Genomic DNA, 14,058 nt, shown 5'->3' on the forward strand with positions numbered 1-14,058 from the left:
GGCATCGGAGAATACGGATAACGAGGATGATTTAACAGATTTAGATACGTTAGTGGCATGTATTCGCGGCGCGTATAATATGCATTTTTCTTTATTCTCGCCCCTTGGGCAGCAAGAGTTAGTAAACCAAATGAATGAATCGATGACGAATTTGTCAATCGATCCGAAAGACTTGATCGGCGGTCAAAAGTCTACAGGTTCGTCTAGTCAAGACGATAATGATGAGTTCGTTACGCCAGGAAAACATTTAAAACGAAATTTAAAATCAGTTTATAAATTACCCACTGAAGGGAATATGCCTTCAAACAGTTGGCTTCCGTTTATGATGCATCCAGGTGCATACCCTTGGTGGTTTGGTCCCCAACAAATGCCTAATGGGTTGGTTCGAAAAATGCTTCATTTTGGGAAAAAAGATAAGGTGTCCAGTCAAGTAGACCTGGGGAGTGATCCTAAGGATAAAAATAGGAAGAATTTAGGAAAAAATGAAAAGAAGAATGTGTCACAAAGGCTATAGCAGGATAAGCATGTGAAATCTGCCCCCAAAGGGAATTCATATTGTTATATCACATTCGAAAGGTCATAGACTGTAAACAATTTTCTCAAAGTTTCAACCCTTTAACTGCCATATTGACGGAGCTAGGGTGGTTCTATTGATTTTTATTTTATTTGATTTTTGAAGAAATTGCTCCTCCGAAAAATTTGAAAAAAATCAGGTATGTTTAAGGTACTATGGGGATGCTCTACAATTTTTTTCAAAATTTTTGAATAGGTATTACTTTCATTAAAAAATACTAGAATATTTTGAAACATATTTTTTCTCTCTTCCAATTTTTGCACCACCCTGGATTTTTTAGTGATAAATAAAGAATTTTTGGACATGTTAAAATGGTATATTTTCATATTTTTTAAAAATGTGGACGACCAAAATATTTGATTTTTTCTAAAAAATCAATAACAGTCGACCATGCGTTCCCATCAAATTCTGAGAGAAGGAAACGCATGGTGCTTTATCTTAGCAGTTTCTAGTAGTAGTCGACCATGCGTTCCCATAAAGTTCTCTTAAAAGGGAAACGCATGGTGCTTTGTTCTAGTAGTTTATGATGCAACTCAAGCGCAGGGCTTAGAAGTCAAACTAACGAAAAGAAGGAAATGAGTATCAACCTTTGCCTAATACATACACGATCATACTCCGGGTACAACCTAGAAAGCTACAAAGCAAGAACTTACTGGTATGTGGTTCATATATGAATGGTAGTAATACATGAACGTTGCGAGTATCACACATATGCAGTTCGGTTACGGCAGTCAAGAACTAGAGCGAGTGACTGTATATAATTCGACGATTCGATAGTGTTTCATGAAATGGTCAAATCGTTTTGCACTGTTGGGTCTCGTACAACGCGGTTTTCTTTTTGCCAGCTCTGTACATTTCACTAAATACATAGCGAGTTGAAACAGCAGTGAATTTAATTTTTTCTTTTTTATATTGGTGTCAAACAAAAGTGGCCACTGATGAAGGTTGGAATCGATTTCTTATAATTGTTTTTCCATAAATACGTTTATTTCTTAAGGCAATTTACATAAGTTGTTCTTCGCCGTAGCATCACTTTTACATAGAATTCTTATCCTAATATAATACTAATATAGTCACAACAATTTGAGTTTAATAAAGCATATATCTCATTTTTTAAATATCATATTATTTGAACCAAACGATGAACTGCTATAAATTATAAAATAAGCTGAAATTTTTATATATTTTGTTGTTGATTGTTGTTGGAGTTTTTTATCAGCACATCATTTTTAATAAAATTTTGTTATTGGATGAACTAATGGACGCAGTAGGAGTCAGAACTAAGACTCAAAAGGGTCAATTATTAAATTGAAACTTCAATTGTCTTTATGAAATGATTAAGACGTTCCATGTAAGAAAGGTCACGAAAAAATTTCTGAAAATTATTGACTGTATTATTCATTTAAATAGGAAATGAGATAAAAATGTTATAAAAATACATTGCTGTTTCAATGCACACATTTTCTCTGATTCTTTTCGTTTATTCTATAGAATTATCATCGTCACTTGGTAGCTGTTCTGATTTAAGCATTTCTGACAATATTTTCGCCGGTCTCACAATTCTGGATAAAAACCGAGCATAAGGAAAGGTAGTGAATAATGGCGGCCTCGTGTGAACAGCAACCAACAGTTCTATTGCCAATAACGCATTCACAGCAACGGCGCTGGATTCCCAAATATCCAGTCGAATTTGTAGTGTACTCGATATAGTACTTGTAAGCTTTTAAAAATGAGACTTATTACCGGCCCGAATAGCTTTTTTGTGATCTGTGTGTATCAATTGGGTCATCTCGTGATAAAGCTTTAAATCCAAAATTTCTTGGCAGAACATCCTTTTCAAAAGATTCTATTCCAGAGCTACGATATTCCGATACTTGTTGCTCTCGTTCCAATCCAAGGATTGATAATATTATCTTATTAGAACTTCCCGTTCGCAATTTGAACAAGATTATTAAACCTGTAAAAACCTGGAAGCGTTCCTCTGAGAGTGAAAATCACTTACTGAGTTAATTATGTATTTTCAGATATTTTCTGAAAAATATGGAGCTTTCTACACAATATACCCAAAAATTAAAGAGATCGATTCAGCGAATCAAGTTTTTTAATAGACATGGTCGATAAATGCTTGATTTGAAATTATGCAAAGGTTATAACAAAAACGAAAAATAACGCATCACTATTTTTTATATCTGTTGTTGTTTCAAATTTTAGAATAAATATAAAAATATATAGCGCTATCAGTCTACAAACCATGAAAACCATCATGAAGATATTCGATTGACGTTTTCAAACACAAAATTCCAACTTTATCTTTATCATACATTTTTCCAGAAAACTATAGACATCCCTCGATAACATACCTTTATGATAACTTTTGACACTGTAATGAAATTTTCATTCTTTCTTTCATTATTCTTTCTTTACATCCATCAGCAACACGTAAAAAACTGACACCCGCTCTAGTTCTTGACTGCCATAACCGAATTTCATATGTGTAATACTCGCGACGTTCATGTATTACTACCATTCATATATGAACCACATACCAGTAAGTTCTTGCTTTGTAGCTTTCTAGGTTGTACCCGGAGTATGATCGTGTATGTATTATGCAAAGGTTGATACTCATTTCCTCCTTTTCGTTACTTTGATTTCTAAGCCCTGCACTTGAGTTGCATCATAAACTACTAGAACAAAGCACCATGCGTTTCCCTTTTAAGAGAACATTATGGGAACGCATGGTCGACTACTACTAGAAACTGCTAAGATAAAGCACCATGCGTTCCCTTCTCTCAGAATTTGATGGGAACGCATGGTCGACTGTTATTTATTTTTTAGAAAAAATCAAATATTTTGGTCGTCCACATTTTTAAAAAATATGAAAATATACCATTTTAACATGTCCAAAAATTCTTTATTTATCACTAAAAAATCCAGGGTGGTGCAAAAATTGAAAGAGAGAAAAAATATGTTTCAAAATTTTCTAGTATTTTTTAATGAAAGAAATACATCTTCAAAAATTTTGAAAAAAATTGTAAAGCATCCCCATAATGCCTTAAATATGCCTGATTTTTTTCAAATTTTTCGGAGGAGTAGTTTCTTCAAAAATCAAATAAAATAAAAATCAATAGAACCACCCTAGCTCCGTCAATATGGCAGTTAAAGGGTTGAAACTTTGAGAAAATTGTTTACAGTCTATGACCTTTCGAATGTGATATAACGATATGAATTCCCTTTGGGGGCAGATTTTACATGCTTATCCTGCTATAGCCTTTCGCAACAATCGTCGTCGGAAATTGACTCCGGTAGCTCGTCAGACGAGACACACAAATCTCGTAAATCGAATAGGAATTTAGAATATCGTCGTCAGAACTATCGGTCGAGAAAATCTGAAAAAAGTAGACCAGTTTCGGATTGGCGTTTAAAATACGACGGTTCGGATGATGGACAGTTATTGATGAAGTTTTTACGGGAAGTAGAGTTTTACGCGAAATCGGAAAACATGTCCACCAGAGAATTGTTCCGGTCAGCGATTCATCTGTTTAGTGGACCGGCGAAAACATGGTATATGACGGGTTTCGAAAATGAAGATTTTGCGACTTGGGATGAGCTTAAGGAGGAACTCAAGAAAGAATTTTTGAGTCCTGACCATGATCATACAAATGAAATACGGGCGATCGCGAGAAAGCAGGGTCCCCGCGAAAAATTTCAAGATTATTTTCTGGATATACAGAAAATTTTCAATTCTCTTACCAAGCCGATGACTGAACGAAAAAAGTTCGAAATCGTGTTCCGTAATATGCGCGCGGAGTATAAAGGCCATGCGGTATCGTCGGAAATTGATAATTTGGCCGATTTAAAGAAATTTGGTCGAAAGTTAGATGCCACGTATTGGTATAAATACCAATCACATGCAGCGGAGAACATTCCGCGAGGAAAACAAGTAAACGAAATCGAAACCGGCGCGAAACCGAAACAGAAAGTTAAACCCGAGAACGAACAGTTCAAATCACGTAATTTTTATAACACCAAATCGCGCGCGAATGTCTCAGATGAAGAATCGAAACATGCGAAAAATTCTAAATCGAATCCTCCAAAGGATCAGTCACGGGGATTACAAATACTGGTGGACACTTATCAAGTTCCCAAAGATGGCTTTTGTTTTAACTGTCGCCTCAAGGGCCACCATGCTCGTGAGTGCGTGCGACCACGACATAAATATTGTCTAAAATGTGGTTTTCATGAGGTAGATACCGAATCATGTCCTTACTGCGAAAAAAACGCAAACAAGACTGTCCCCGAGGGCAGGCCAGTCAACTCGTAAAGTCCCTGTCGAAAATGGATTGTGGGGAAAGATTGCAAACCATTGGACTTAATAAAGTTTGTGATCCCGATTACATCCATTCCTCCAACTACGAAATTAATGAATCGATTATACACCTTGAAAATGACGAAAGACCATTCGTCAAAACAACCGTCTTAGGGATGCCACTAGTAGGTCTGCTAGATAGTGGGGCTCACTTGAGCATCCTAGGTATGGGATCGAAAAAACTAATAAAAACGTGCAATTTAAAAGTATTTCCAACCGATGTTAATCTCAAAACTGCCAATGGCGAAGGACTGCCAGTATGTGGGGTAGTATATCTTCCTATCACCTTTAATAACATTACCAAAATCGTCGAAGCGCTCGTAGTTCCCTCTCTGAAGAGGCGACTTCTCCTTGGGATGAATTTCTGGAAAATTTTTGAAATTCGCCCAACCATAGGTCATGCAAAAGTTGAAGAAATCGATCTTAGTGAAAAATCCAAGACAGTCTCTAACGAATTCGGCTTTGACACCGATGATGTTGGAATAAAATTGTCTGTAGATCAGGTACAGAAACTAGAATCAATTAAAAACAAATTTAAATCTGCTGACGACATCCTAGACACGACACACTTGATTAGCCATCGCATAGAGTTATCTGAAGAAGCGAAAAAACTTTCACCCGCACGAGTCAATCCGTTTCCAACTTCACCGAGAAGACAGGAACAAATCAATGCAGAATTGGACCGAATGCTGCAAAGTAACATTATAGAAAAGTCCTACAGTGACTGGGCTTTACGTCTGGTTCCGGTAGACAAAACTGATGGTTCTGTACGTCTGTGTCTTGACGCGCGAAAGCTTAACGAACGCACGGTCAGGGATTGCTACCCACTCCCACACGCTGACCGCATACTGAGTAGACTCGGCGAAGCAAAATTCATTAGTACTATTGATCTCTCTCAGGCATTTTTACAAGTTCCTTTGCATCCAAGGTCTCGTAAATATACGGCGTTTTCGGTTTTAGGACGGGGTTTATTTCAGTTTACGCGAATGCCTTTCGGTCTCATAAATAGCCCTGCAACACTATCGAGACTAATGGATCGAGTGTTAGGCGGGGGTGAATTAGAACCCAGCGTATTTGTATACCTAGATGACATCATTGTGGTTTCAAATACGTTTGAGGATCATATGTCGTTATTAGAAGAGGTGGCGAAACGATTGAACGCCGCCAATCTCTCGATAAACATAAATAAATCTCGTTTTTGTGTAGCAGAAGTACCGTATCTCGGTTATATCTTAGGCCCAGGAGGCTTAAGACCCAACCCCGATCGAGTTTCCGCTATCGTGAATTACGAAAGACCGACTTCTCTCAAAGCTCTAAGAAGGTTCTTGGGGATGTGTAACTACTATAGAAGGTTCATAGCCGATTATAGTGAAGTTACACAACCTCTCACAGAGCTTCTTAGAAATAAACCAAAAACCGTAGTTTGGAACGATAAGGCAGAATTAGCCTTTGTCAACATTAAGGGACTCCTGATTAGCGCACCAATCCTCACCAACCCGAATTTCACATTGCCTTTCACCATACACTGTGATGCAAGCGACACCGCAATTGCAGGTGTGCTTACGCAGACGTTAGACGGAGCGGAAAAACCGATAGCATTTTTCTCTCAAAAGTTGAGCACTACTCAGCAAAGGTATTTCGCAACAGAAAAAGAAGGACTGGCAGTGATTAGGGCAATCGAAAAATTTAGATGTTATATCGAAGGATCTAAATTCACCGTTTATACTGACGCATCTGCGCTAATATATATAATGCGAAGTAGTTGGCGTACGTCATCTCGCTTGTGTCGCTGGAGCATGGACCTTCAACGCCACGATATGACGATTTTGCACAGAAAAGGTTCGGAAAACTATGTCCCGGATGCCTTATCTAGATCCGTAGAGGAAATGGTGGTGTCCGCAGATAATACCGGGTGGTATTCTAACATGTTACGGAAAATCCAAGAAAATCCTGAAAAATATAAAGATTTTAGATGTGAACGGGGGATATTGCAAAAATTAGTTTCAGTGCGAGATAATTCTATCGATTATCGGTTTGCTTGGAAAACTTGTGTACCAATCGCGGCTAGAGAAAAAATATTCGTTGAAGCACATGATGATAAAATGCATCTGGGTGCCGAGAAAACGCTAGCTTTAATTAGGAAGAAGTACTTCTGGCCAAAAATGGCTGAAGATGTAAGAAAACACATACAGAACTGTACTCTTTGCAAGCAAAATAAACCCGCGAATCGTTCTCAAATGCCTGAACCCGGTAAACAGCGCATAACGACAAAACCGTTCCAAATCATTGCACTAGATTTCATTCAGTCTCTCCCGCGAAGCAAAAACGGCAACGCACACTTACTCGTAGTGATGGACCTGTTTTCTAAATGGTGTTTGTTGGTCCCAGTTAAAAGAATCTCCGCGCCCCAAATTACCAAAATTCTAGAAGAATCTTGGTTCCGTAGATACTCGGTCCCGGAATACGTAATTACGGACAACGCGTCAACATTTCTATCAGTCGAATTCAAAGCTCTTTTGTCAAAATATGGTATCCAACATTGGGCCAATTCGAGGCACCACAGTCAGGCCAACCCGGTCGAAAGGTTAAATCGAACGATAAACTCGTGCATACGCTCTTACGTTAAAGAAAATCAGAAAATCTGGGACACCCGGGTATCCGAGATTGAATTTTGCATTAATAACACTCCCCATAGCGCGACCGGTTATTCTCCATATAAAGTTCTTTTCGGACATGAAATAGTAGAAAGAGCAGACGAACACCGAATAGATAGGGACGAGAGGGATGTGTCGGATGAGGAAAGAATGGAAAGGAAAGTGGAGTTAAACACAAAAATTTACTCTATAGTATCAAAAAATTTACGAAAAGCCCACGAAAAACATATTAGGGACTATAATTTGCGATCGAGGACCTCGGCTCCTGTGTACTGTGTAGGCCAGAGGGTATTCCGCCGGAATTTCAAACAATCGTCCGCTCCGGAAGCCTATAACGCCAAATTAGATGCATTATACATTCCTTGTATAGTCCGTGCTAGAGTAGGCACCAGCTCGTATGAATTAGAAAACGAATCGGGTAAGCCGATTGGTGTTTTTTCGGTGACTGATTTGAAGCCAGAAACCTAAAATGAAACGAAAATAGCATTATTCTTCAAAACTAGTGTTTTGGAAGTAAATAGAAAACCCTTGAGCGGTCCGGACCTCAATGGGTGGAACCTTTGCATGGTAAAACGAGAACGGGATAATATTGTCAGCACTAGCAGACGGTTAAACGATCTAGATTCACTTACCTGAAACAAGAAACAATAACGCGGAAAAATTGTCTTGCCATCGCGAAGCTTTCTCCCAGCAGTGTTTCCACAAAACCGTCGAATGATACGATAACCGGTAAAAGCTACAAAAAAATCTCACTGCTTTAGGTGCACCGCGAAAGTTTCCCGACGACGACGCAGTTTTAGCACGCGAATTTGATTCGTGGATAGGAAATCGGAAAAAATAATCAGTTTTTCAAGCACACGCGACATATCTTAGCCAACATCCTCGATCAATGGCTGATAGCTCTCACCAAAACGGTGTATAGGTGTGGTGAGTTCTTTCCCCACTTCGTTGAGTGAAATGGGTATTTAGAACACCTTTTGAAAGTGACGTATTCTGTTTTCCTAGAATAGTTTCAGTTTTCTGAAATTAATTATTGAGGGAGCAACCTTTTAACTATTAAATATAGAATGTACACTAAATTAATCAAGAAGTTGCATTTAGCTTTTTGTATTTTGGGAGGGGGACAGTGGGGTATTGTAACCATATGTTACATTGATTAATTGTTGGCTCCGCCACAATCCAAATGTAGCGAAGACACATGCTCGAGTTCCCAGATTCCTGAACCCAACTCAGATCATTACCGTCACAGTGTGGGTGATAGCCTTCCACGTCCAGTCTTATGGCTGAGACGGATGGGTCACTTATCACGGAAAGTGTTGCATGTACTCAACCAGGGTGTTTCATTATGACGGTGTGAACATTGCGTTACGGTATATGTCACCTATGGCGGTTGCAGCCAGGAAAAGGGCTGCCAATATTTGATAACATAATTGTCAGAGCTGATAGTATTGGGATAACGATGACATTTATCTTGATACTACCGGTATTTATCTTCACTCGGCAGAGTGCCAGAATAATTCTTTCGCATGTGAACGCTTGAAGAAGTCAGAAGTGCGCGCGGTATTTGTAGTTTAATTGTATTTTCATTTTAATTCTAGTAAAGTGGTGTAAAGTATTAATAGTGTTTCATTTTTGTAGATAACGTTAGGAAAGTAAAAGTTCGAGATTTAAAAGTTCTTAAATTACGCAAAATTGTGTTAGTACGTTTAGTAAGTCAAGGATTGAAAATGTCATAATTATTAAAATAGAAAAAAAGTTATATATTTTAGATAGTGATAAAAAAAGCCGATAGAAATACGGAAGACATACACAACATTTATACAAATTAAAACGTTATAAAAGGTAAAATTCTAAAATCAATATGGGTGTAAAGTTGGTGTAGGTTAGGAGTTACATGCGCTCTATGCTAATTATCTGTTGGGCAGGTCCTCAACGGGCCTTTTATTCTTGGGCTTCGAACGTTGTTCGGAGTTTCTTTTCGCAGGCTCACAATGTCTCGAGCGAGGAGCGACGATTAATCCGGAATTAAGTTCACCGCGAAGGGCAATTATAAAACTATTAATCGAACGACGTCATTGTCATCGGAGAAGCCATTGTCATCGAAGACGCCATTACAAATTCCAGCGTCCATGGTCATTCTCAACGCCATTACTAGCTCCGGCGCCATTACCATCGCTGACGGTTGTCGCGCTATGAGCTGTCAGGAAAGCCAGATCACCGATTACTTCGAGGAAATATACATCCGGGATCGCCAAACTTTCCCCACCAGACCTGCACCAACAAAAACCGAGCAAAAGCGCAAGTAGAAAAACCCATAAAGTGACGTCACTAGCTTTAAGTTAAACTCAGTTAGTCAGAATAAATGTTGAAAATGTTAATTAGGAACCGTTAGCCTAGTTTCTACATAATGAGCGAAATTAGTACAAGTACACCATTCTTGATCTCGTTCTCCGGACTCTAAAGGAGTCGCCATCCCTCGTCTTCGAGTGTTCTCCCAAAGAAGACCTTCTGGTTTCGCCTTTGAGTAAAACTAAAATATTGAATCAACCTTTTGGTTGTCCACCCTGGTTCTCGACGGTTATCGGTGTTTCGGTTTCATACGGTTCCCGTTAGAAGTGAGTACCGTGGTGAGTATATGCAAGGCTCAAACAAGTAGTAGTGATTGTGAACATAATTTCCCCTCTAACCACCCACTGAGCAAGTCGAGGGGCTACATCTTCTAGACATAGAAAAAGCATGCGACAGTGTTTGGCACAAAGGTTTAATAGCAAAAATGTTTCCTATTTATTTGATTAAAATGATTCAAAATTATTTAACTGATCGTACTCTTCAGGTTAGCTATCGGAATTGTAAATCTGAATTGCTACCCGTACGAGCAGGTGTTCCGCAGGGTTCGAGCGTAGCTCCAATCTTGTATAATATTTTCACTTCTGATCTTTTAAATCTACCCGTTGGATGTCAGAAATCGCTATTCTGTGATCTCTAATCGCTAAGAGTGATCTGCAGTCGCCTACAAAGAAGTTTAAATATTTTCAGTGATTATCTGTCAAAATGGAAAATTCTTTTCTTAAACCAAACAATAATCACATTCTCAAATTGAATGGCTTGGAATTGACATGGTCTGATCAAGCAAAATACTTAGGTTTAACGTATGATAAAAACTCACTTTCAAGGATCACATTGAAGGAATCCAGGCAAAGTGTAATAAATGTATTAAATGTTTATATCCTCTTATAAACAGAAATTCTAAGCTCTGTCTAAAAAACAAATTGTTAATTTATAAACAAATTTTCAGACCAGCCATGCTCTATGCAGTACCAATTTGGTCAAGTTGTTGTTCCACCAGGAAGAAAACGCTTCAAAGGATTCAGAATAAAGTTCTGAAAATGATTTTGAAGCGTCCTCCCTGGTTTAGTACAAATGAGTTTCACAGACTCACAAATATAGAACCATTAGATGTAATGTCACATAATATTATAAGCAAATTCCGACAAAAATCGATGTCATCACTCTCACTCTGCTATATGCGGTGATATCGAAGAAGACCATTATTTCATCTTCTTCAATTTCACTTGATTTCTGAAGTTCATAAGAAAAATCTCGCGTATTGCATACTGATCGACTAACACATTTTTTGAAATAGATTTTAATTCTTTTAATAGCCATTTGGAGATTTTTTAGGTGGGAAGAAATAATTTCTCTCATTTCATTGCCAGGTTTGTGAATTTTTGGTGACCCTTTTAGTGTTGGAGACCTTGAGATGGTTGTGGTTTATATTGAAGTTGGGATTGGAATCTTTCAGCGGTTTTTCAACTCGTTTAAGAATGTCTAGAAGAGGGTCGGTTTATTGCTTTCTGTAAAGGCCGTAGAGTAAGAAAACAATTAAGAATAGCATGCTGAAATCAATGAAGCTATGAATATTTAACTAAGAACTGTTAGATTCTCAATATGCATCTTTCACAACAAAGACAGGATCGTTTTACATCGGTGTATTACACAGTTTCCTCACACTCTGTCACACACACAATTACACTAACCGCTGTACATAATACAATGCAGAAATAAATAACCATTATAAGTTTGTTAGTCAGTCACGTAGGACGTGTTTTTATTATATCCACGCTCTGTTAATCCAACAGGTTATGGGCCTGCATATAAAATAAAGTAAATCGTAATAAAATGGATGGATCCCGTTTTAGCATCCAAAAATTAAACAATAGCAACTACCCAAGCTGGCGTTTCAAAGTCGAACTGCTTCTTATCCGCGAGGAACTATGGCGATTCGTCGAGCCAGGAGTCAAGCCGGATAACGAAGATGCCGCCGTTTGGAACGCAGGAGACGCTAAGGCGAGAGCAACTATCGGGCTCCTGATTGATGATAATCAGCATAGCTTGATTCGCGCCGTAGGAACCGCAAGAGCAACCTGGCTCGCTCTGAAAAACCACCACGAGAAAACAAGCCTAACCTCGAACGTCTCCCTTCTGAAACGCATTTGCGATAAACGCTACTCGGAAGGGGAAAATATGGAGGAACACTTGTTTGCCATGGAGGATCTTTTTTCAAGACTCGCAAACGCTGGACAAGAGCTGGCAGAAAACCTTACCGTTGCAATGATTCTGCGCAGCTTGCCAAGCTCGTTCGACGCTTTAACAACCGCCCTTGAGAGCCGGGCCGAAGCTGATTTAACATTGGAGCTGGTGAAGCGGAAGCTTTTGGATGAAGCTTCCAAGCGCCAGGGCACTCAAATGGACGCAGTGCTGAAGGTTAAGGAGGAAGGCAGAAAGAAGAAAATCATCTGTCATTTCTGCAAGCAGCCGGGGCATAAACAAAAGTTTTGCCGGCAGTTCATTCGAGAGGCAGAAAAACAAGGTAATGTTCAAGCACAGCTTACAAAGAAAAAACAAACAAACAGTGTCTCGTTCACATTCGTGACCTGTGTTACCAGAAGCGACAACATGAGCAAAAGCTGGATTATTGACTCTGGCGCTACGAGCCACACCGTCGCGGATCGAGATTTTTTCATTGAGCTGCGCCCCAGTGACGTGAAATCCGTCAAATTAGCAGACGGGAAAGTGGCCGAAGTCAAAGGTGAAGGCCGCGGAGAAATTGAGTGCTGCGACGAAAACGGTAACCGCAGAAAGATACTCCTAAGCTCGGCATTGTACATTCCCACACTAGCGATGAATTTGCTGTCGGTATCAGCGCTCATCGAAAAGCAAGCAGTAGTAGTTTTCAGTACCAACGGTTGCCAAATTAAGCGTAATACCGAGACAGTTGCGGTGGCAAATCTTAAGCAAGGATTGTACCAGTTAAAACGTCCCGACGAAACCGTTCTCCTCACAAAGAATCATCACAGTAAGGATTGTAGACACATTTGGCATAAGAGGTTTGGCCATCGGGAGCCGAATGCTATTAGGAATCTGGAGAAGCGCAACCTAGTGAACGGACTCGCGATAGCCGAGTGCGACATCGATGATTCCTGTGAATGCTGTCTAAAGGGTAAGAGCACACGCATTCCATTTTCTAAGGAATCGAAATCACGTACTGCGGCCCCCTTGGATATAGTTCACACAGATGTGTGCGGTCCAGTGGAAGTCCCTTCAGTGAGCGGATATCGCTATTTTATGACAGTAATCGACGATTTCTCCCGTTTTTGTACCGTATACCTGCTGAAGGAAAAGTCAGAAGTAGCCGACAAGATGGAAGAGTACGTCGCATACGCGAAGAATCAATTTGGTCACTACCCGAAAATCGTGCGCTCGGATCAAGGAGGCGAATACTCCAGCAAACATTTGCGACGTTTCTACAAACGACTCGGCATTAGTGCTCAATTCACAGCGGGTTATAGTCCACAACAGAACGGTGTAGCGGAACGTCGCAATCGCTACCTAGTAGAGATGGTAAGATGATTGCTATTTGATGCGAACCTGCCGGAGTGCTATTGGGCGGAGGCTTTAAACACAGCAGTGTATCTCCAGAACATGTTACCGTCCAAATCCGTGAGTGTTACCCCTTATGAACTGTGGTTCAACGTGAAACCGAATGTTAGTCATCTGAGAATCTTTGGCAGCAACGCATGGGTGCACATACCGAAACAAAAGCGCAAGAAGCTCAGCGAAACATCCCAAAAATTAACGTTCGTCGGCTATTCTTCAGAGCACAAGGCCTACAGGTTCCTAGACCGGACAACGAGGAAAATCATTATAAGTCGCGATGCAAGATTAGTAGAAGAAACTCCTACAGTCCGGAACAGAAAAAATACATTTAGCAATGAGGACAGCGATACGGTCGAATTCGAACTTCATCAGACGAACAATAAAGTCGCAGACCCGGTAAACGTCGAACACGCAGACCCGGAGGATGATCTCGACGATATTGTAACAGATAGTTCAGAGGATAGTTTTCATGGATTCAGCGATGACGATTCCATAGAAGGAGAGGAAGCCGAACAACCAACAAGATG

At 39.6% G+C, this 14,058-nt stretch overlaps 1 protein-coding gene across 6 annotated transcripts in view; it reads left to right on the forward strand.

Annotated features, from left to right (window-relative positions):
• The window catches only part of LOC131426934 (semaphorin-1A), a 530,738-nt gene that overhangs the window by 511,164 nt on the left and 5,516 nt on the right, over positions 1-14,058 (forward strand). Inside the window, exon 20 of one of the 6 annotated variants that reach the window (XM_058589724.1) lies at positions 11,457-11,459. The exons of the other annotated variants lie outside the window; for them this stretch is intronic. Within the exon in view, the coding sequence (XP_058445707.1) occupies positions 11,457-11,459 (3 nt within the window). The remainder of the gene's footprint in view (positions 1-11,456; positions 11,460-14,058) is intronic. 6 annotated transcript variants of the gene reach the window in all.

This window comes from Malaya genurostris, chromosome 2, assembly GCF_030247185.1.
Source record: "Malaya genurostris strain Urasoe2022 chromosome 2, Malgen_1.1, whole genome shotgun sequence".
Lineage (NCBI taxonomy): Eukaryota > Metazoa > Arthropoda > Insecta > Diptera > Culicidae > Malaya > Malaya genurostris.